The sequence below is a fragment of the Prunus avium genome, chromosome 7, assembly GCF_965620075.1.
Source record: "Prunus avium chromosome 7, drPruAviu1.hap1.1, whole genome shotgun sequence".
Classification (NCBI taxonomy): Eukaryota; Viridiplantae; Streptophyta; class Magnoliopsida; order Rosales; family Rosaceae; genus Prunus; species Prunus avium.
Window position 1 is genome coordinate 1,275,961 of NC_142290.1, and position 24,325 is coordinate 1,300,285.

Consider the following 24,325-nt stretch of genomic DNA (forward strand, 5'->3'; position numbering starts at 1 on the left):
ACGTTAGCTTTTCTCTCAATGGGCACGATTTAAAAATAAATAGGGACTCAAAAGTGATAAAGTCCCAAAAAGTCAACTCGGGACCCCATAGGGTCCACGACCTCAGAATTTTGATTAGATCATTACTAGAGGTTCCGATAAGTCTAGGACACATGTCCCGAGAGTTTGGTTTCAATCGGACGGTCGGATTGCTCACGATCGCACGATCGGACGGACGAACGATTTTCCGTAAACCTAGCCCTAGGGTTGGCCTTTTAGAGTATCCAAGACTCCGATTGACGATCCGTCGAATCCTACACGATCTTGAAATTACCTAGAACAACATACTCCAGATTGACTACGATCCAACGGTCCAAACGTATTGAACCCGGAAATCGCACACTATGCGAGATCCGTTCGGGGTTCAAACGTTATCCGAATTGCGATCCGTAAACTCCTACGCACTCATGAGGACACGAGGATCGTTCTGGGACAAGAGTGGTCCCTGCTACCTGGCCCACGCGCCGGCAGTGCGTGGGTGTGCCTAACAATTTCCGGTGACCGGAAAATCTCCAAACCGTCGACCCAAACTCCTATCCTAGGCAATACACCCTATTTGGAACCACTTTTGTTCTTGGACTGTGGCCAAAAAGTGGCCGTAAGTGGCTGAAATCGGCGACGTAAAACCGGCAGATTTTCAGTTCGAAAATTAACCTCTCAAACCTCAAAATCTCTCCAATCCTACCCAACCATCAGCTAGAGAATGAAAATCAGTCGAAAAACCATACCTAATTCGTTCGATTTGGTGGCCGGAGGAGGGAGTTTGAGGGATTTGAAAATCGGAGAAAATCTGCCGCGATTTTTCTGGTTTTTCTGGCAGCTTCGTGGCGGCTGGACGGCGGAGCAGGCTGGCTGGGTTGCGGAGGTGGCGGCGGTGCTTACTTGGCTGATCCGATGAGGTGTGGTGGCGGCTGGAGGTGGTTATGGTGGTTTGGCTGGAGCAAGAAGGAGGCGGGGAGGGGTTCTGATCATGAGGAAGAAGAGAGTGAGGAGAGAGTAAGTACCCGTTTGGCATTGCTTATTTGGGGTAATAAGTGATTTTTAAAAAATTTCGGGAAGCCCAGCCCGTTTGGTAACCTATAAGAAAATCACTTATTGTTAAAAATTGCTGTGAGAGAAAGCAATAAATGAAAGCAGCTAATGACCTGCTTTCATTTTCTGATTATACGGTAATCAGATTTGAGAGAGCGCTAGGTTTTAATGAATTTTACAACTTCCGAAAATACCCCAATCTATTTTCACGCTCTCTCTTCCTCCTTCCCTCACATCACGTTGCTTCTTCACACAATCTCTTCACAGAGCCCACTCTTCTCCTTCTCTTCCATTCTGCCTACGGTTTTTTGTTGTTGGATCCATTGAAGCTCACTGCTGAGCCACAAGACTCAGGTAAGAGACGCATATTATGTTTATTTTTTTTCAATTTCAATCTTCCCTCTTTCTCTTTAATTTCTAGGGTTTTAACTATCTTCCCAAATGGAAAAATGTCATTCTCATGCCAATACGTGATATAGAAAACCAACAGCAACAATGCACATCACCTATGTTATGTTTTCATTTTGGAATTTTGGGTTCTAGATGAATTTTGGGTCTTGCAAGAGAAAGAGTTGCTGGAGCGTTTCATTGATGGGGAAGAGATAATGTATCGAGCTCTATCAGATTTTTAATTAGCTCCCATAAATCTAGCTATCATCTACGTTTTGGTTATGGTTGATATAAAGAAATGGAATAAAATATATCATTCTGTATACAATGTGCCCATTTTGATTACCACAATGTGATACAACAGTTCAATCCTAGATTGTAGCTTTGAGCTGTGGCATTTCTGCATTTTGTTATTTTTATCCATTCTGAAATAAGCCAGCATTAAAATCTTGGTTTGAGCAGAGAATAAAGCTCTAAACCCCTCTCAGTGGTTTTAAATCTTTTTATATTTCACTGTAAGGGTCTGAAATGCTTGCATTCGTGTTAATATGACAGATTTTGTTATGGTCTTGTTTTGTTTGTCTCCCTAATATATGTATGCTGAAAAACTATCATTGATTCATTGGTTATGTTTTCATTTTGGAATTTTGGGTTCTAGATGAATTTTGGGTCTTGCAAGAGAAAGAGTTGCTGGAGCGTTTCATTGATAGGGAAGAGATAATGTATCGAGCTCTATCAGATTTTTAATTAGCTCCCATAAATCTAGCTATCACCTACGTTTTGGTTATGGTTGATATAAAGAAATGGAATAAAATATATCATTCTGTATACAATGTGCCCATTTTGATTACCACAATGTGATATACAACAGTTCAATCCTAGATTGCAGCTTTGAGCTGTGGCATTTCTGCATTCTGTTATTTTTATCCATTCTGAAATAAGCCAGCATTAAAATCTTGGTTTGAGCAGAGTCAATACAAAAGCCTCGAAGGTTTTCACAGAAAAAAAGCATTTGTATGAGCCACTGTTATTTGGTATCTTATTGGGTTGCAAGTTGGTTAGGTGAATTCTTTTTATTAGTTTAGAGATAGAGATAAAGAAAGTCAAGTGTTGCCACAGTTCAAGAGGCTTTCTATTTCTGGTTAATACTGTTAATTATATAAGAGTTTTGGATATTTATGAAATACTAGCAGTGTAAATAAGAACTTGGATATTTATGAAATACTAGCAGTGTAAATAAGAACTTGGATATTTATGAAATACTATGTATTTCGTATCCTAAAAAACAAAATGATTGAAGGAGAGTATGAGACTTTTGGATTATAATTTATATCAGTGCGCCGTTTCACACAGAGCATGCTTTCCAAAATGTGGTCACTGTTTTGGGAACTTTTATTGCTGGAATACATTTACTTGTCAGTTTATTATAAGATTTCTTTTGACAATGTGGTTTACCCAATTTTTACTTTAATTATATGACAGGGTCTATCTCCTGAGTAATTCAAGATTGTGATTCCTAAAATTCCTACATATTTCACAGTATGAAACTTTCCTCTTTAATTTTTATTAGCAAAGTTGTATTCATAGTTCTCCTTAATTTTATCTTTTTGCTAGTTTGAACCATCTATGCACTGTTTAGATTAGATAAACATCTATGCACTGCATTTGAGTTGTGGCTAGTTTGGTTTGTTTTGTAATTCGCTTGTATTCCTATTATTTTCTTTTGTGCTTATATATAATGTCTTTGTTGCAATAAGATGTCAAAGAAGAATAGTAACTTCACCACAACTGAAAATGTTGCAAGTGGATCCCGAAAATTGCCAGCATTGTGGAATGCTCAAACTATAGCCATCTTCATTGACCTTTGTATCAAGGAGGTGGATCTAGGCAATCGTCCCGGTACTCACTTTAATAAAGTTGGATGGGCAAGGTTGGTTACAAATATTAGTAAAGAGATAGGAAGACCGTATGAAAAATTACAATTGAAAAACAAGTGGGATTTACTAAAAAAAGAATGGAAATTATGGAAAGATCTAAAAGGGAAGGAAACTGGTCTTGGGTGGAATGTCGCTAAGAATACCGTTGATGCATCTGATGAATGGTGGCAAGATAAAATTAAGGTATTTTAATTTTTTGTTCTTGTTTTTGATATAGTATAGATATCCATTTTTTTAAACTATGTTTAAAAATTCATTATAATATTTGTATATGTCATAATGCAGGCAGAACCCAAATATGCAAGATTCCAATTTGAGGGTATTAGTCCTGAGATGGAGGATAAGTTAGATATGATGTTTTTGAATGTCACAGCCACTGGTAAGCATTCTTGGGCACCTTCATCTGGTGTACTTCCAATTGAAAGTGATGATGATGTCAACCAACTTGAAGTTAATGGTGATTCAAATGAGGCTGTGCCAATTGAAACCACTCAAACTACAAACAATGTGCCAAAAAAGAGAACTAATCAATCACTTGAAATTCAAGATAATAATGAGAAGAAAGGTAAAGGAGGGGGGAAAATGGGAGGTGCTGCAAAATTATCACTACAAATTGAACGTCTTGTTGAGGTGGTTGAGAGTAGGAGTACTGGAACATCATCAATGGCTAATATAGTTTCACAAGGAACTAGTATTGCTGAAGTGATGAAAGATGTTGCAACTTTACCTGGGGCAGAACGTGGTAGCAAGTTGTGGTGGTTTGCAACTAAATTGTTTTGTGCTCAAGAGAAGAGAGAGATGTTTGTTGTCATGGAAGATCCTGACCTCAAGCTTCAATTCCTTAATCATGAGTTAGCTGAAAACTAGAATTTGATAGTTTAGTGACTTTAATTTATATTTCGTTGTTATGTTGTTAATTTATTTGAATTTGTGAATGATATTTGAGTTAATGTTGGATGATCATTTATTTGAATTTGTGAGCGATATTTTAAACATGCATGCATAGTGAAAATGATATTTGAAGGAAATAAACACATTTGCAGGTTATTTTAGAACATGTCCATTCTAGAAGACGAGGAGGAGATCAACCAAATTATATGTGTCACTGCTCGTCTTATTGAACTTTATTACGTGAAATATATTCATAAGACCCCGTGTATGAATGACCATCAAACAGGAAATATTTGGTTGATGGGAGTATTACAAGGAAATGAAAGTCGTTGCCATGATATGTTTAGGATGGACAAATATGTATTTCTAAGATTGTGTGATGAATTGCAAAACAATTATGGATTAAAGGGTTCAAGAAGAATGAGTGCTGCTGAGATGTTAGGGATGTTCTTGAACATCTTAGGACATGGTTCTGCAAATAGGCAAGCACAAGATCGCTTTCAACATTCTGGTGAGACTGTGAGCAGATATTTTAGTATCTTACTTGATGTTGTATGTCGTTTGGCTGTGGATGTAATTAAACCATTGGAAAATGCGTTTAACAACACTCCAAAGGAAATCCTACAGGATTCTAGATATATGCCTCATTTCAAGGTAACTATTGCATATACTATTAAATATTTGTCTATGTTTTATTATGTTATAATTAATATTATGTTTGTCTTTTTATCACTTGTAGGATTGTATTGGTGCTATAGATGGTGTTCATGTGCAAGCTGTAGTATCTCCTTCTAATCAAATACCATTTATTGGTAGAAAAGGGATACCTACCCAAAATGTGATGGCTGCATGCAATTTTGACATGCAATTTATATTTGCATGTGCCGGATGGGAAGGCACGGCCCATGACACAAGGATATTTCTATCAGCTTTACGTGATCAAAGTTTGAATTTTCCTAAACCTCCAAATGGTACTATTTCTATCTAAAGAAAAAAAATTCATATAATTTATATTTCAGTTTTTTACATTGTGAATAATCTATAAAATTTTGTGTTAGGAAAATATTATATAGTAGATGCGGGATACCCACAAATGAGAGGCTACTTAGGACCATATAAAGGTGAAAGATATCATCTTCCTGATTTTCGTAGGGGTGTGATCGGTTCATAATTGTATATCATTTTGTACCCTTCTAGCTTATGATTTGGTTATGTTTTTGAGTTAAACTTGTGCTTTTAATCCTTTTTGTGTTTATCTTTCAGTTCATTGAGCTTTAGGTAATAATGATGGCTTTAGAGAGCATAATTCATGCAATTCAAGCATGTTAAGGCCTAATTTGGATGAATGGATGAAGAGCTTAAAGACAAACTCATTTTGGCTACAGCCCCCTGCCAGTCCAGTTCCGTAGGTCATATTGCAAGCTTTGTTTCAACAACCTACATAGCTCGAATGAAGCCACATTCTTCATGAAAGTTGTTCCAATTGGTGTGTACTATAACATATCCAAAATTCAGCCCCATTGGATAAATATGGAGTCGGTTACCTAGCAAACACAGAACCATGCTCAGGATGGATCTTATCAGCGCGGAAAATGAGTTAGCAATTTGTTTCGGCCTTAACTTCCTCCTCCGACCTTGTATTGGCCCAAATAACATATGGCTGGAAAGAAGACATTCCGAACTTCAATTTAGAGTGCTTAAAGTCCTAATTTGATTAAGGGAAGCCCAAATTGTAAGCCCTTGAAGTTGCTGGTCATGCTGACCTCAGCATGTGCTGGTTGGATGCTTGGTCATGGTGAGCTAGGTATGAGCTATCATTTCTGGTTGGAAGCTTGGTCATGGTGACATGAAGATGAGCTAGGGCTGCTGGTGGGATCTATTGGTGAAGTGCATCAACCAATTCAAGATTTTCTAATACAAGTGCATCACCCAATTTAGATTTTCTAATACAAGTGCATCAACCATTTCAGATTTTATAAAACAAGTGTTGTATGCATTAGCCATATTGAATTCAGATTTTCACTTCCCCTAGGCCTATAAATAGGGAAGTTCTCTAAGCTTGTAAACACACCCCAAGGGGGGGAGCTCTCAAACACTTCTCTAGAGCTCCCTTCCCTTCTCTCTCTCAAATTCTCTTAGTTTTGCTTTCTAGTTCTCAATTCTAGCTTTCTTTAATGTTTTCTTAGTTGTAATTTATTTTTCTTGTAATGTACATTCTTTCTTAAGTATTCAAGTTTAATTAGTTTCCAAGTTTCAATTATGGTTTTTGTTCTTATTCATTATGCTTATAAGTTAATATGCTAGTTTGAATGATTGATCACCATTTAGGCTTGCATGTTAGCTATCTTGGTTTGAATTAAGAGTATACACCATGCTTTAATTCGAATTGAACTATGAATAGGAAGAGTATGTATGGACATTCGACAACAGGGATTAGATACATGCTTGGTTGTTTAAATTGTTCTTCTATGCTTAATGGGTTCCTAATGCTTAATTTTAGGTTAGACAACAAATGATCAAATTAGGGAATTAGGAACACAAGGTTATGACCACACACCATGGCTTAATCATACTTTAGCTAGAATCAATCCATTAATCTAAATTGAACTTGGGAACTTATTTGCTTGAGTTACTTATTTCTTTCTTCCTTGTTTTATGTTCTTTGTTTTTGTTTCTATTTTGTGTAGGGAAACTAAATTGGATCATTCAATCACCAATCCTCGTGGGATCGACCTCGCACTTACATACGCTATACTACCGAACGGCTCGTGCACTTGCGAGTATCACAAGTTGAGGATGCAACTGAATCCATTTTGGTGCAGTTGTATTTACACAACAAGTTTTTGGCGCCGTTGCCGGGGATCGGTAACATTGTTTGATTCTATTTGGCTTTTTTTTTTTTTTTTTTTTTTTTTCTCTTAACTGAACAATTTCAAGTTTTAAAGTTAATGACGTTAATGGACAAGTTGTGTTTGTAGTCCAACAGAAAAGGACAATTGCCCAACAAGCAAGAGAACTGGGTTTAAGTCCCAGCTTACACAACCCATTGGCGCTTGTTGCTTTGAAGCATGGAATTGGATGTGTGTTGATTTTCCTTTTCATTTTAGTTTTTATTTCCTAATCCTTTTAATTCTATTTCAAGTTTTCTATGTTTGTTTTAGCAATTTATTATAGCTCAATAATAAATGGAGAGAGATGGCAACCTCAATCATAAGAATGGGAAGTGTGGAGCAGTGGGAGAAGTCGCGACCTCCAAGTGCATCCATGCTCGACCTAATCGCTTCAAGGGGGAGCATTTCAATCCTTTCTCTTCTTTGAATTCTGTTTATTTCCGTAGTTGTTTTTACCTTTTGGTCCGCGAAGAGTTCTTTGTTTTTCTATGCTGAATCCAACCATATAAAGAACGTAAAATTTGGACTTACGGTTGGAAAGTTATAGCCTAAAAACTGAACAGAGGTCGAAGTTGAAAAACATAGAAACGAATCTGTCCAAATGGTGATAAACGGGTGATAGAAAGTGCTGTTTGTTTTTTTTTCTTTGGTTTCTTGGTTTGTTTCCTTTAGTACAACAATTTATGTTGTTTGTTTGAATTTGTTTACAGTACTTAGTTCATTTTTGTTTGTGGTTTGTTGTTTCATTTTATCTTAATGTGTTTTTGTTTCTTATCTTAAAAATTTTAAAAAAGAAAGATTTTTCATATGAGCCGACTTATGGTAACCCCAGTGAGCACTTCCGTTAATACAGTGTCTAGGAGTTCTTTAGGCGACACCTTCGGTGTCTAAGAAGTTTGGGTTTTAAGCGGGACCATTGTGACCCCTCCAACCTTCCCGGATCCCCTGGCTGTGTTTTCTGAGACCCTTAACTGGTCATCCGTGAGTTGCTTGTATATTCGTGTGTTTTTAAATTAAGTTTTCTTTATTTTCTTTGTTTTCTTTTCTGTTGAGTCTTTGTTTTTGTTTTGTTATGTTAGTTTATTTATTTACGTGGTATGGTTAGTTAGTTTATTTCTGAGTGTTAAAACATTTTTTATTTTATTTCAAACATTGCATAAAAAAAAAAAAAAAAGAAACACTAAAACAAAAATAAAAACAATAAAAATAAAAAAACAACATCATCATCTTCTTCATCTTCTTCATCTCCATCATCATCATGGCTTGCCTCTATTTTCTCGCACTTGTAGAATCTGCAGCAGCTCCACATGGTCCTCATTTTTTCTCTGCAGTGCTTCCACGTGCTGATTGGCACAGTAGAGCCGCTTCTGCAAGTCCGCCCCCATAGCCTTCAAGGAAGCTATTTCCTCGCTCATCGCGGCACACTCCCTTGTCCTGGCCAGTAATCGCATGCCCAAATTGGTAGCGGAGACCGCGTGGAGCACAGTTAAATTGTGGGACTCCTCTACCGCTGCCTTATCAGACCTCTGTGCCACATGCAGATGATCTGTCGGAGTGAGCTTGCTGCTAATCATGCCTCCTAGCAGCACTGCTCTGTTCGACAGTGCCTCAGAAAAGTTCGGTATTGCCTCAGCAAAGTTTGAGGCCGTGCCGTGATGATATGAAGAGTTTGGAAAGACAGTGTTTGGAGGAGTCCTTGTCTGGGCATTCGGTGGTGCAAGTGAGAGCTCAAGGTTGAGATCATCAAGGTGAGTGCATGAGGATGCCATTTGTTTTGCTTCTGAATTTTTTGATGTTTTTCCTTGAGTTTGCAGGAAGAAATGCTGGGTATCATCCGCTTGCAGAGGTGTGGTTTAAATAGACATATGCTGATGAGAGAGAGCCAACACCATTTCGGATTTCCCGGGCATGCTCGACCTAATCGCTTCAAGGGGGAGCACCTTTACTTTACTTTTCTTTTTTTTTTCCTCCGTGTTTTCTGGTGTTTAATGTTTTTGCCCGTTACTTTCATTTTCTAGAGCTTTGTGTTTTTGCTTTTCCCTTTCGGCTGTCACCTTTATTTTATTTTAGTTAGGGAACTGTGCTTTCTTTTCCGTTTTCTTTTTCTTTCTGCAACCTTACTCTTTTATTTCCAAAACAAAATAACGAAAATACAAAAACAACAAAATAAAATAAAAACAACAATAATGCAGTAGGAAATCATTTCTTCTCGGTGCTTGGTGTCTCGACCATTGGAGCTTTGAGTTTGGCCCTCTGGCTGTCCTCTTCCGGGGCTTCACGCACAGCTTCTTGGGGCTCATCACTTGAGCTCCCAAAGATCGCAATCTTAGCTTGAGCGTAACTACTCTCGCGATCTGCTTGTTTGCGTTTACCCGGTCGGTCTAGGTCCTCCAGCTGTTTTCGCATGTCGCGAGAGTACAACTCTACCATTTTTGATAGGTTTTTATTCTCGTCCCGCAATACTTCTAGCTGGTGTCGATTCACCTCCACTATCCTTGACCTCTCCCTTTTCAAGCTTTTTATAGCAGTCTGACACTCCTCAACCATACTTCGCTCCGCCGCCAACTGACCTTTCAGCACCTCTACCTCATGGGACTTCGCAAGTAGGCGATGACCCAAACTTGCGACTGTTGCCGTACTTTGCACGCTCAGTGCCAGGGCATCGCTCACGACCCGGTTGTCATCCCTTGTCCCCAGAACACGTATATCTTTAGGAGTCACTAAATTTCTAGCCACTCCAATGGCAACATCGTTGTCCAGGAGTATTGAGTCAGTTACTGTCACAGGCCCCCGTGCGGAAGCAAAGTAGGGCATCCATACTGGTGCCGCTGCTTGGCCTCGTGTCTGAGTCGGTGGAGCTAGGTTGAGATCCAACGAAAAGGGGTAGGAAGAGGCCATTTGATTTCTCACTTCTTATCTTCTTTCTTTCTTTTCTCTTTTGTGTGTTTCTGAGTTTGTGTTTTTTACCTTTTCTTTTTTTTACCTTTTATAGACTTAGTTTTTGCTAACCCTAGCCATTGCGGTTATGAGTTTTGTGCGGCCCTTACGGCTTATCTCTATATGTCGCCGCACCCGTTTCCCAACCCCCTTAATTGCATTTTCACCTTTCACCACCTTCAAGTGAAAAAGTCGTCGCGCCTTCCTACGAGTCTAATAATTCTAGCTTGGGGGATGTGAAAGCGGCCTCTGCACGCCGACACGTCCCTCACCTATTTTCCCCGTGACTTCCCAGGAACCAAGGCATCAAGGACCACACTTTTTCTGTTTCGTAAATACCCGCCTTCGCACTCCCAATTCACGTTTCATTAAATTAAAATAAATAAATAAATAAATAAAATTAATAATAACATGTGGGCTTCGGACTTCATTGTGGGCTTCGGGTTTTCACCGTTGTTAGGTTTCAAGGTGGGTTAACTTTCTTTTGGGTTGGGCTTTCAATTGTTTGGGTTTTGGTTTGCGTAAGACTGTCTGTTTAGGGCTTACTGTTTTGTCTGTTTAGGGCTTTCTGTTTCGAGTGTTTTACTGTTTCATTTTTGTTTTTTTTATTTTTTTTGTTTGTTTGTGTTGTAATTTTTATTTTATAATTATTTTGTTTTTGTTTTCTTTTGTGATTTTGTGATTTTTTTTTATTTTTATTTGCTTTAATACCTTTCATTTGTTGTTATGACATTGTTTGTGGCTAATTTTTAAACATTGAGGACAATGCTCATTTCTAGGTTTGGGGGTATTGGAGTTTAGCAAGTAAACTTGGTTTTTCTTAAAATTTTAAAAATAAAAAAAACATAAAAAATTTAAATTTCTTTCTTGTTTTGAATCTTGTTTTGTTTAGTCACTTTCCGAACACATTTGATGAGATTGTGATAAATGTTGCATGACTTAAATAAAAAATTGAATTTTATTTATTATTTATTTTTTTCCTTGTAAATTTTTATTGTAAAAAATAATAATTAATTAATTAATTAATTTGGCATCGTTCTAGCATGACATGTTCGAAACCTTCTTTGCACTTGCCATTTGTTTCATAATTTTCCAATTAAAGGATTTGCATGACCCAAAGAATTGTATCAAGCATAAATTAGACTTATATAACCATAAATGTGAGCTTTTGAGCCTTGTGCTTCATTTCATGAGTGTTATACACATACTCTTATTTTCTTGTCATCAAAGTTGTTGTTTGATCTCAGTATTCATTGATTTGGTTGAATACTTAAAAGTCATTCATTCTTTTGCAATTCGATTTCATGACATTTAAGAAATGATATTAAGGCTCTCTTTGGATCGTTTGTACCTTTCAAGCTAATCTTATGCATGCTTAAGCATGATTTTCCATTGTTAACCATTTTGAGCCTACATGTAAACCTTTTTCTTTCATTTACCAATTATATGTCCTCGCCTTAGCCTGAAAAACAAATATTCACCTTTCTAAGGAACTGATGAGCTTTATTTTGGATGTGTTTTTCATGCTAAGTTTGGGAAGAGGTGTTACATTTCGAAAAAAAACAAAGAGAAAAAAAAAAAATCACACAATTGGTGAAAGAAAAGAGAAAGTGGCGGTTGTTTGAAAATTCATTTTTGGGCCTTCAAAATAATTTGGTGTTTGGAAAGGAGTTGGAATCAATGTAAATGAAGGTATAAGGAGTTTTGATCATGTAAAAGAAAAAAAATCTAATCGTGATGATTCGAAGTCTTGTAAACAATTATTTTATGCTCTTACATTTTGAGTTCCTTGGACTTTGTATTATCCATACCTTTCATTTCTTACTCATCTTACACCCTTGGCCCCATTACAACCTATACTAAAGACCTAAATTGATCTTAAATGTCATGTGGTTGAATTGCATCCATTTTTCTACTTTTAAGTGTTTGGCATCCTTCTTGAGATCATATTAATGCAAGTTCTTCATCTTTCTATTTTGAGTTAAGTCCCTTATGGTTTAACTCTAATCTCATGTTTATAACTGAGTGATGCATTGTAGCCCTCTTCTGAGTGATTCATTTGTGAGAGGACAACTTTGGTGAGATTTGAAGTTGCAGTTGTGTTTGGTATGATTTTTGAAATTGTGTGAAAACTAAGATTGGGGAATTTGTTGCATTTGGCTATCACACTACTACACTTTGAGCATGTTGTGTTTTGAACTTTGCCACCTTGTAAATAATGTCTAAAATTGAGTTTTTATTGTTAAAACTTTTGAGTCATGTGAATGAGTCATTTCTCTTCAGAAAATGTTCGGAATGATTGTTTTCAGTTTTATTTTTTAATTTTTTTTTATTTTTGTTTTGTTTTTGTAATTATTTTTGTTTTGGTTTTTGTGTTTCTTTTATTTTGCTTAAAGACTAACAAATTTAATAAGTTTTCTAACCACTTTGTTTTGTAGAGTTAGTAAAACGTTTGTGGGTATCGTATCTGTTAAACCCTCAGGAGACACAACTCCTCCTACTAGGGATGCCTAGAGGTTTAAAGGCTTGTTGCATACGCTCAATGCAATCGAGTTACCTATGAAAGTGGTCTAGTTAACTTCTTATTTTGTTTTGTTTTTCTTCATTTTCCTTTTGTTTTGCTCGAGGACTAGCAAAATCTAGGTTTGGGGGTATTTGATCGGTTCATAATTGTATATCATTTTGTACCCTTCTAGCTTATGATTTGGTTATGTTTTTTAGTTAAACTTGTGCTTTTAATCCTTTTTGTGTTTATCTTTCAGTTCATTGAGCTTTAGGTAATAATGATGGCTTTAGAGAGCATAATTCATGCAATTCAAGCATGTTAAGGCCTAATTTGGATGAATGGATGAAGAGCTTAAAGACAAACTCATTTTGGCTACAGCCCCCTGCCAGTCCAGTTCCGTAGGTCATATTGCAAGCTTTGTTTCAACAACCTACATAGCTCTAATGAGGCCACATTCTTCAAGAAAGTTGTTCCAATTGGTGTGTACTATAACATATCCAAAATTCAGCCCCATTGGATAAATATGGAGTCGGTTACCTAGCAAACACAGAACCATGCTCAGGATGGATCTTATCAGCGCGGAAAATGAGTTAGCAATTTGTTTCGGCCTTAACTTCCTCCTCCGACCTTGGATTGGCCCAAATAACATATGGCTGGAAAGAAGACATTCCGAACTTCAATTTAGAGTGCTTAAAGTCCTAATTTGATTAAGGGAAGCCCAAGTTGTAAGCCCTTGAAGTTGCTGGTCATGCTGACCTCAGCATGTGCTGGTTGGATGCTTGGTCATGGTGAGCTAGGTATGAGCTATCATTTCTGGTTGGAAGCTTGGTCATGGTGACATGAAGATGAGCTAGGGCTGCTGGTGGGATCTATTGGTGAAGTGCATCAACCAATTCAAGATTTTCTAATACAAGTGCATCACCCAATTTAGATTTTCTAATACAAGTGCATCAACCATTTCAGATTTTATAAAACAAGTGTTGTATGCATTAGCCATATTGAATTCAGATTTTCACTTCCCCTAGGCCTATAAATAGGGAAGTTCTCTAAGCTTGTAAACACACCCCAAGGGGGGGAGCTCTCAAACACTTCTCTAGAGCTCCCTTCCCTTCTCTCTCTCAAATTCTCTTAGTTTTGCTTTCTAGTTCTCAATTCTAGCTTTCTTTAATGTTTTCTTAGTTGTAATTTATTTTTCTTGTAATGTACATTCTTTCTTAAGTATTCAAGTTTAATTAGTTTCCAAGTTTCAATTATGGTTTTTGTTCTTATTCATTATGCTTATAAGTTAATATGCTAGTTTGAATGATTGATCACCATTTAGGCTTGCATGTTAGCTATCTTGGTTTGAATTAAGAGTATACACCATGCTTTAATTCGAATTGAACTATGAATAGGAAGAGTATGTATGGACATTCGACAACAGGGATTAGATACATGCTTGGTTGTTTAAATTGTTCTTCTATGCTTAATGGGTTCCTAATGCTTAATTTTAGGTTAGACAACAAATGATCAAATTAGGGAATTAGGAACACAAGGTTATGACCACACACCATGGCTTAATCATACTTTAGCTAGAATCAATCCATTAATCTAAATTGAACTTGGGAACTTATTTGCTTGAGTTACTTATTTCTTTCTTCCTTGTTTTATGTTCTTTGTTTTTGTTTCTATTTTGTGTAGGGAAACTAAATTGGATCATTCAATCACCAATCCTCGTGGGATCGACCTCGCACTTACATACGCTATACTACCGAACGGCTCGTGCACTTGCGAGTATCACAAGTTGAGGATGCAACTGAATCCATTTTGGTGCAGTTGTATTTACACAACAGGGTGTTCAACCGATGGGTCATAAAGAGGTATTCAATCATGCACACTCTTCCCTTAGAAGTGTTATTGAACGCACTTTTGGAGTATGGAAAAAGAGATGGAGTATTTTACGAGACATGCCTAGTTATCCTTTTGCAAAACAAGTCAAAATAGTTATTGCAACCATGGCACTTCATAACTATATAAGAAGACATGCCAAACGTGATTGTCATTTTGATGAAAGTGAAGATGACCTAAATGGTACTCAAGATGAAGAGATTGAGAGAGAGGTTGATGCACAACAAGAAGATGGTCCTGTAACACAAGAAATGGAGGCATTGAGAAATAATATAGCCGCAAGTTTAATGAGTTCATCTGCTTAGAAATGTATATGATTGCTTGTTTAGGACTAGTTTAATTTTTGTTATAACCATATTATTGACAATATATTTATTTTTAATGGAATACTTTATTTATTTTATAATTAAAATAATTTTTAGGGTGTGATGGAAACATATTTAATTTTAAAAAAATTATATAAGCTAAAGTGAAAGTGCTTTTCCTTTTACCAAACACTTGAACAGAAAAGTCATTTCAGCATAATGCCCTTTTTAGTCATTATACACAGTTCACAGCACTTTTACAAACAAATTTACCAAACACTCAGAAACTGATTATTGTACAAACAGCACTTATAACAAAAAGTTTACCAAACGCCAAACTGCTTTCTCTCACAGCAAATCTGACAGCGATTATTTTCACAGCACAGCAATGCCAAACTGGCCCTAAGTAATCAGATTTTAAAAATCCAATTTTTTCGAAAATTACTATTTTGTCCTTTTTTTAGTATTTTGCTCGTAATTTCTTCGTTACAAGTCCGATTCGAGTCCATTATGTGTCTACGAACTCATTTTGTCGTGCTCTACGCAACGGTACAAGCAGATTTTCCAAATTCTTCCCCGGTCAACAAGTCAACTTAAAACCTAATAAAATATTCTAAGGATAGTTTAGTCTTTTTCCTTGTTAAACTGTTAGTTAAATATTAATTAAGGATTGGGTTGTTACAACTGCCCCATTCTTGCTAAAACCCTCAGATGCTCAACCATTACGATTCATAGTGAGAATCATTCTTCCATTCGACGATTCTCAAGCCAGCTCACACAATTTCTCAAGCCCAGACACTTGAACGGAAGTTTAAGTCGATGATTGTGTGATTTCATCTATTAGTTCGAAGCATTTCCCTTCCCCCCAAAAGTTAGGGTTTTGACCACACCCCACACCTCCTCTTCTAGTAAGCTTTTCTTCTCTCTTCACAACTTTAATTTAAGGTTAAACATTTTTTCTCTCAATACTGGGAAAATCTTCAAATTTTAGTAATCAGCACCATATCAATTTTTATATATATATATTATAGCTTTTTGTTGTATTATGTTGCTAAATTTGTGATTGATTATCTTGGAACCTGCTTGATGGTTTAATCTGATTCGGTGGCTTGGTTTATTTGATAATTTGATTCTGTGGCTTTTGTATTTTCATGTAGAATTGAGTTTTGGGAATTTTAGTTTTTGATAGGTGTTTGCTTTTAGTCTAAGAGAAAAAATAGATATTTTGAAGCTAGCTCAGGTCTAGACCTTCCACAATTTAGAGAAGTCCATGGAACCTCTGCCATACAGAACAGAGCCATGATAGTAATCCTAGTAGAATAGCAGAATAGCAGTGACAGATTATGTACAAAGCTTTGAAGGAAGACAGTTCTTGAAAGCCGAATAGCAGAAGATCACATTTAATCTAAATTGGTTTTGTGATGAGGCTCCTCCTTACAATTTTGTACTAAAAAACTTTCCATGTTTGAAATGTCAAGGGTTAGCTAAAACGTTCATTATTGACAACTCCAAATTCCATATATAGCAAGCTATACAACACATTACAAAAATTCAAAGCACGAAAGCAACAAATTCGCATACCAAAATAAAAGCAAATTAACCACATTTTAGAAACACAAATAATTAATTAATTAAAAATAAGGTATGCGGTCAAATCAAGAGAAGAATGCAAATTCATGCTGCCAGGGATCGAAATTGACTTGGTTAAATAAGATATGAAGCATTGGTCATATCTGAATCAAGTAAAGGAAGGGGCAAAACGGACAATTAAGATGAGAGGAGGCAACCATCGTGATTGAGAAACAAGGAAACAATGGGAAAACAAGAGAAACATAAATAGAGAAAAGCACTCCAAAGTTCTTACCTATCAAAGCTTCAGAGTGAGTGCAACAGCCGTAGATGGCAACAGAGATGGAAAAGCTAAGCACCTGCAGAGGAAACAAACAGAGATGGTTAACACCCAGTGTCTAAAAAATCGATATTATCACCGAAATATCAGCGATAATATCATTTTTTTTCCCATCGATATTCTGGGAACAACCCAAGCATATTTCGTCCAAGTATCGAAATTGTCCCCGAAAATATCGCCAATATGTCGATCCCGATATTATCGAGCAACGTGAACACACAAACCGTTTTAATATCTCGATATTATCGAGATTATCGATAATATCGATACTCTCGAGATTATGCCCACGACCCCACACTCCTCCCGGGGTTATCATCATCATTGTAATCAATAAAATCGCCATCTGGGTTTTGTTTGTTTGCTGGAAAAAACTCGGAAATTGGGTTTTTGGAGCGAAGGGTGAAGGAGGAAGCTTTGTGGGTATGTAAGAGAGAGGAGGTTTTGAGAGGGAAAGAGGGTTTAGGGGGGTTTTTGGGGGAGAAAGAAGGAGAGTTTTTGTGGGTTAGAGGGAGGGGTGTGGGTTTGGAGAGAGAGGAAGAGAGAGGGGAGGGCTTGGTGGTGGTGGCAGCCATGGGAGAGTTGCAGAGAAGGTGTGTGTTGAGTAAGCGCAAGCGTAAAGCGACAGTGGAGGGAGGGAGAGGGTTTTGGGACTCGGAAGTAGAGGAGGAGTTTTGTTCTAGGTTTTTTTAGGAGTTTGATGGAATCACCATTTGGTGAGATAGCCTCCCAAACAAAGATTCGCATTGGAAAACCTTTTTTTTTTTAAACAAAAAAAAATTATTTTATGTAAATACTTCAAGTCACCCTCGTCGTTTTGGGGAAAGGGGCCGTACTTAGGGGTAAATTAAAAATTTAAAAATTTAAAACAATTAAAGGGAGGTTGGTTTTTATTTTTTTTTTGGGACGAAAAGAGAGGTTGGATTCTTCTACTATCATTACTATTATTTTCCTAGGTCGAGTTGCGCATGGAGGGATTCGAACCCCTGCCTCTGTGAGAACAGTCCAGTGCCTTATCCAACTCAGCTTCGTACTAAGTCACTCATGTATCTTACCATGCAATGTATAAAGTGTAAAATATTGTACTAATTCATTATATATAAATGATTATGGTGTGTTTAATCTTTTTTCATTAATTACTACATATTTTCTACACTCACAATGTTTGCCAGCTCGCTATATAATCAACTTAAATCTGTTAAATCCATCATGCAATGTATTTCCTTCCAATTTTTTTTTATGGTAAACTAATAGATAATTGACTAAATAAACATCCTGCAAAGTTTCAATAAAAATTTCCAAGTTTTTCTTACAATTTCCGTGGTTTTTATTTAATTTTTATCGATATCGATAATATCCCGATATTTGCATCGAAATTTCAGTGTTTTTGGCCTACCGATATTTCCGATATCACCGATATTTTAGACCTTGTTAACACCCAAATCACAACAGTGTCGAAATAAATTGAAACCCTAAATTTTTTTTCTTTACCTTTGTTGATTGAGGTAGAGCGACCGCAAGCCAACACCCAAATGGTTAGATTAAAACCCAAATCAGTAACCCTAAAATTACAACCCAAATCCCTCTGAACTAGAAGGAGGGAGGAGAGAGAAAGAGACGGGAGAGGGAGGAGAGAGAGAGAGAGAGAGAGAGAGAGAGAGAGAGAGAGTGGAGAGAGGGAGACGAGAGAGACAGAGTCTCTCTGTCTATGGCCGTGGCAAAAGCATGGCGACGAGGTGGGAAGCAAGACCGTGGAGAGAGGTAGAAGAAGATAGAAGAGAGATAAGAGAGAATGAGAACTATCGAGCTTAAGAAAAAATGTTCACTCCGTGTTTTTTTTTAAGCTTCAATTACAATGGTTGAAACAAAAACCATTGTGGAAAGTTATGGAAAAAAATCAGAAAACCACATACCCTAAACCCCAACGCTTAAAAACCCTTTTTAACAATGGTTACATAATAACCGTTGTGGAAGAAACAACGACAACGATTTTGGAGCCAACCATTGTGTATTCAACGTTGTCTTTTTGAATATTTGTAGTAGTGTCGATCATAGGTATATTACCAGTCTTTGGGATTCCTGCTAGAGTTTTGATTGACCCCGGGGCTAGACACTCTTTCGTTGCACATAGTTTTGCCCACGATACGGATGTGAGACTCACGGCTCTGCGTGAGGAACTTACTATTTTCATACCCACGAGAGATATCTTTACAGTTGGTGTGGTATACAGGGGTAGTATGGTTTTGGTAGAAGACGTAATTATGGAGGCCGATCTAATTCCTTTAGATATGGTGGATTTGGATGTCATTCGAGGTATGGATTGGTTAGCCAAGCACCATACCTTAGTGGACTCTTTTCGGAAGGAGGTCGTACTCCGTAATCCCAAACGACCCGAGGTGACATTTTATGGTGAGCATAGAGTTCTTCCATCTTGCCTCATTTTAGCCATGATGGCGAGACGGTTGCTCAGAAAGGGATGTTCAGGGTACTTAGCTCATGTAATTGACACTTGGGATAATTGATTGAGGTTGGAAGATATTCCAGTGGTACGGGAATTTCCGGATGTGTTTCTTGAGGATCTTCCTAGGTTACCTCCTCACCGGGAGATCGAGTTCACTATTGAGCTTGTTTCAGGAACAAATCATATCTCTCAGGCACCGTATAGAATTGCACCAGCTGAATTGAGGGAATTGAAGACACAGTTACAGGAGCTGGTGGACAAGGGTTTCATTTGACCCAATTTTTCACCTTGGGGCGCACCAGTTTTGTTTGTAAAGAAGAAGGACGGCACCATAAGGTTGTGCATTGATTAGAGGCAGTTGAATAAGGTCACCGTGCGGAATAAGTATCCGTTGCCTCGCATTGGTGATTTGTTTGATCAGTTGAAGGGTGCTAAGGTGTTTTCTAAGATTGACTTGAGGTCAGGCTATCATCAGTTGCAGATCAGAGAGGAGGATGTGCCTAGGACTGCTTTCCTGACAAGATATGGCCATTATGAATTCTTGGTGATGCCATTTGGACCAACTAATGGACCAGCTGCGTTTATGGATCTCATGAACAGAGTGTTCCGAAGTTATTTGGATCGCTTTGTGATTGTGTGTGAGGAGAGCTTTAATGAACTCAAGACCAAGTTAACCATCGACGTACAAATAATTATTCACGTCCCTAATTGAAGGAATACAAACTTTATAACCTAGAAACTGTCGTGGTTAACTTATACTACGTTAAATGAATAAAGAAATTGACGTCTAAAATATCAAAGACGACGAATACACACCAAAATAGACGTTGAAAGAGTATTACATGTCAGTAGTCTCACAGGACCGTCGTTTATGTGATTATCCACGACGTAATGTAGGAAGATAACGCTATTTTAACCATATACGTCTGTTTCTTGCAAGATTTGTCGTTTAAATTACACAAAGAAGCCCCTTGGACAGAGTTAGACGTCGCTCTTGTTGGAAAACAGACGTTTAAACATTTTAAAATGACACCATATTACTTAATAGCGACGTAACAAATCTTACCCACGGCTGCTCTTCTTAAAGACTAACGTTAAAAATAATATTGAAGGCGTGGACAAAAAAATTACCGACGTGGATTATATCTTCAACGTCAGTTTGAGTACAATAATGGACGTGGTTAATTCGTTCACTACATCACGAGGATCCAATTGTGTGACGTTGTAACTCCTTACTGCGTCGGTTTCTGATACATGATGACGTGGTTGTCCTTTTAAAAGTCCCTTGTTTAACCCTCCTTGATGTGTAAAATATGAGATGTCAGCTGTTTTAGACTAACCGGCATGCAGAATATCTGTCACAACAGTTAATGGAACTTATCTGCCTTTTTTTCAGGCTTTAGACGACGGTTTCTTTTAATCGTGGAAGTAGTGTTTAACAAAATCGTCGATTGAGACCCTCCACCGTCGTGTTATTATGAAATATACGTCGACGGTTGTTTTGTAGCCGGTCGTTGATTTTTATTTAATTGTAATAAACCGACATGTTTTCATTTTCAAATGGCGGTTTTTGTTTCTTTACGGTCTTTTTCGTTTTCTTTCCACGACGCTTAGACGTCTGTTTTTCCAATTTTTTTTATTGGACCGTCGTATTTTACACTTTTAATCCTGTTTTTTTAATTTTTGATTTGTCACGCCCAAAGCCTGCATAATTAATGTCATACATTACAACAATCAATCAATTCATATATGTTCACACCCTTCTCTAATATTTTCACTCCCAAACTCACCCACTAGGTCATCAAATATGTGAACATTTGGTATCCCTCTAGTAAATGGCTCACACTCAATTCTAATATCACCTAGCACATCATCACCAATAACATCATTATATTCTCTATTAGGCATTGATAACACTACCGACCAACCACAATGCATTGAATCATCAACACAAAATACTTGTTTGACTTGAGAAGCCATAACAAATTGGTCATTCCTATGTCACTGCCATGCTTGGACCAGCTGCTAGCCACCTCAAATTTTATGATACGCCATTATTCTCTTCCCCATTAAGTTCACTTTGAACCTGCAAATTAATCATATATATCTTAATTCAATCTAACATTTAGAAAGGAAGAAAATTACAAGTCGAATATGTCATTCAATAACATATATACCTTAAAGTGTAGCCATTGAATGAAAGTGCTATTGTGCTTATCTTGTAGCCATTTTGTTCTCTTTCTAAATTTTGGATAAGTGGTCTTGCTGTGGATCATATGTTCACTAGATTGACATGAAAAAATCAAGCATTACGGTCCCTTATATATAAGATAAACATAAGGAATAATAATATTTAAAATGGCTCCATATGAAAAATAAAATTCATACGTAGTCGATATAAGGTAGGACTTCCTCCGTATTCTCCAAGACATATAGATGTGCCTAGTTCAACAAGTCCTGATCAACTAAGCGTACTGTGCAACCTGATAATAGCTTTGAAACTCCCATCTTCTGGCTTGAAGGCACTCCAACTGTACTAACATCAGACAAATCCTCGGTGCGAAACTCTACAACTTCTTCAGCTATATATCGCTCAGCAATGCAACCTTCAGGACAAGTACGGTTCTGAACATACCCCTTTAGCACTTTCATATATCTTTCAAATGGATACATCCATCTAAAATATACTGGCCCACATAGACGAACTTCTCTGACAAGATGTACTACTAGAAGAACCATGATATCAAACAATGAAGGGGGAAAACACTTCTCAAGCAAACACAAAGTAACTACTACATCTTCTTCCAACTTATTTAGCTTGGAAACATCTACCGTCTTTGCACATATAGCATTGAAGAAGAAGCACAATCGAGTTATTGTATACCTTGCAGGCTTCTCCAAAATAGAACGAATTGCCACAGGGAGCAATTATTGCATCAAATATGACAATCATGAGATTTAAGTCCAAGAAGTCTTGAATCTTTTAACGATACAAGATTTTTATTTATTTGAAGAATAACCTTCAGGGACCTTCATAACATAGAAAGAATTGCAAACCCTCTCTTCTCTGCTCTTGACAAATTCCAAGGTCCTGGAGGCAAACGAGTATGTCTTTCTCCATACTCGGGTTGCAAATCAAGTTTGACCCCCATGTTCAATAAATCTAACCGAGCAGCAATTTCATCTTTATTTTTTCCAGGGATCTCTAGCAATGTACCAATGATACTATCGCAAACTGTTTGTACCAAAAATCGAATTTTTGCCTAAAATGGAAGATAATTTTCCATGAACATCAAAATGGCCAAAATATGGCTAGACAGGCATTGCTACAGTCAGATGGGGTGAGCTCAAAATTCAACTTCCAGCGCTCAAATCAATTTTCGTTCTTCATGAGAGTTGTTCATCTCTATGTCTACCGCACCATATCCATATTTGGGTTTATTTGGACAAATTTGGAATCGTAAGAGCTGAAAACACCAGAAGCATACCAACAACAGCGTAAGCTGAAAACAGTGGCAATTCTGGCCTAATTATGGCCCAATTCTGGCCAGCTTCCAGTCCTCAAATGAACATTCATCCTTCATGAACGTTGTTCATTTGGATGTCGACTACGACATATCCGAATTTGGCGTCATTCGGATAAATGTGGGATCCTCGCGACATCAAAAATCAGAAGCATACCAGCAACAGCGAAAGCTGAAAACAGTGGCAATTCTGGCCTAATTATGGCCCAATTCTGGCCCGCTTCCAGTCCTCAAATGAACATTCATCCTTCATGAAAGTTGTTCATTTGGATGTCTACTACGACCTAGCCGAATTTGGCATCATTTACACAAGTATTGAATCTTCAGAGTATTAATCATGATTTTTGTTCGTGACAGCAGTCTGTGACGACCAGTCAGTTGCTAAATCAGATTTTCTATTTCTCAAATAGAATTAAGTTCTTCATGAATGTTGTTCCTACTTACGTGGAGATCAACATATCCAAAATTTGCAGCATTGGATCAATCTAGCATCCCCAGTTTATTATGCATCAAGGCATGTTCAGAGGAGAAACTCAGTGGCTGCAAATAAAGTTTCACTTCATCAATGGTGAGACTTCATCACAAGTGAGTTGATTGAAAGAAGAATTAAATAATGGTGGGGTGGATGGAAACCTTTTAATATTCTTTGTGATTAAGAATATTACAACAAAGCCAAAGTTCAATATGCACTGATGAGAACATAAACTATCACATTTATTATCCCTAAATATATTTGTTAGTAATTGATTTTCTGACAATTTTAGTTAATTAGGTTTGTTTTTCACTTTTGCACTTGCTTACATACCCATTACATAATTGATGATGATTTCATCTTAAGGTTGAAGAAGATTATTGGATGCTAGTAGGCAAAGGGATGCAACAACCAATGAAACAAAAAGATGAAGAATTTGGAGAATGGAGTCATCAACACTATGAAATAAATAAAGGAAGCAAATTGGCAATTGGTTTGATGGCAAGTGGAAGACATATTCAATTCATGCATGGAGTGGATGAAGCAACAAACAAGATGGTGGCTTGAAGATGTGGAATCATGAACTATTAAAATTGTGAGTTAAGCAAATGAAATTAAGGATGATGATAAGAGGTGCAACACTTAACCAAAAGAAAGGATTGAATAACAAAAGCAAGTAGAAGTGGAGCAACAATTGAAGAAAAGAAGAAATATTAAGATGAGGGTTACGGTTGTGCATTGAATGAGATGAGAATTTTAGATTTTAATATTTCCCTAGTTGTTGAGATTTAAGGCTATAAATAGGAAGCTCTACAAGCCTTCAAACCACACCAAGCTCACAATCTTCTCTTGAGCTCTCTCTCCTTCCTCCAATTCTTCTAGTTCTAAATTTCTGTTTTAGTTTTATTTTATGGGGAACTAACTCCCTAGCTAAGGCTAGGGGGAAAGCTTTTAATATAAGTGTGTAATTTTTATTAGTTTGATCCAAACTTAAGCTTTAATGTGAATTTGTAGTTTTTGTTCAAATGGAATTTGTAGTTTTCTTTTTAATTAATTGATGAATGTTTGATAATCTATTTCATGGGTTCAATCATGTTTTTCCCATTGTGTAGTAAAAACTTTCATGCTTTTAAAAGAGAAGAGAATT

The 24,325-nt window shown here is 37.0% G+C and overlaps 1 protein-coding gene across 1 annotated transcript; it reads left to right on the forward strand.

The window, feature by feature from the left end:
- The first annotated feature begins 3,218 nt into the window (after nucleotides 1-3,218).
- Nucleotides 3,219-4,371, forward strand: LOC110771239 (L10-interacting MYB domain-containing protein-like). The gene is made up of 2 exons (XM_021975503.2): nucleotides 3,219-3,581; nucleotides 3,684-4,371. The coding sequence occupies exons 1-2, from the start codon at nucleotides 3,219-3,221 to the stop codon at nucleotides 4,263-4,265; spliced, it is 945 nt and encodes a 314-aa protein (XP_021831195.2). The 3' UTR covers nucleotides 4,266-4,371.
- Nucleotides 4,372-24,325: the final 19,954 nt, after the last annotated feature.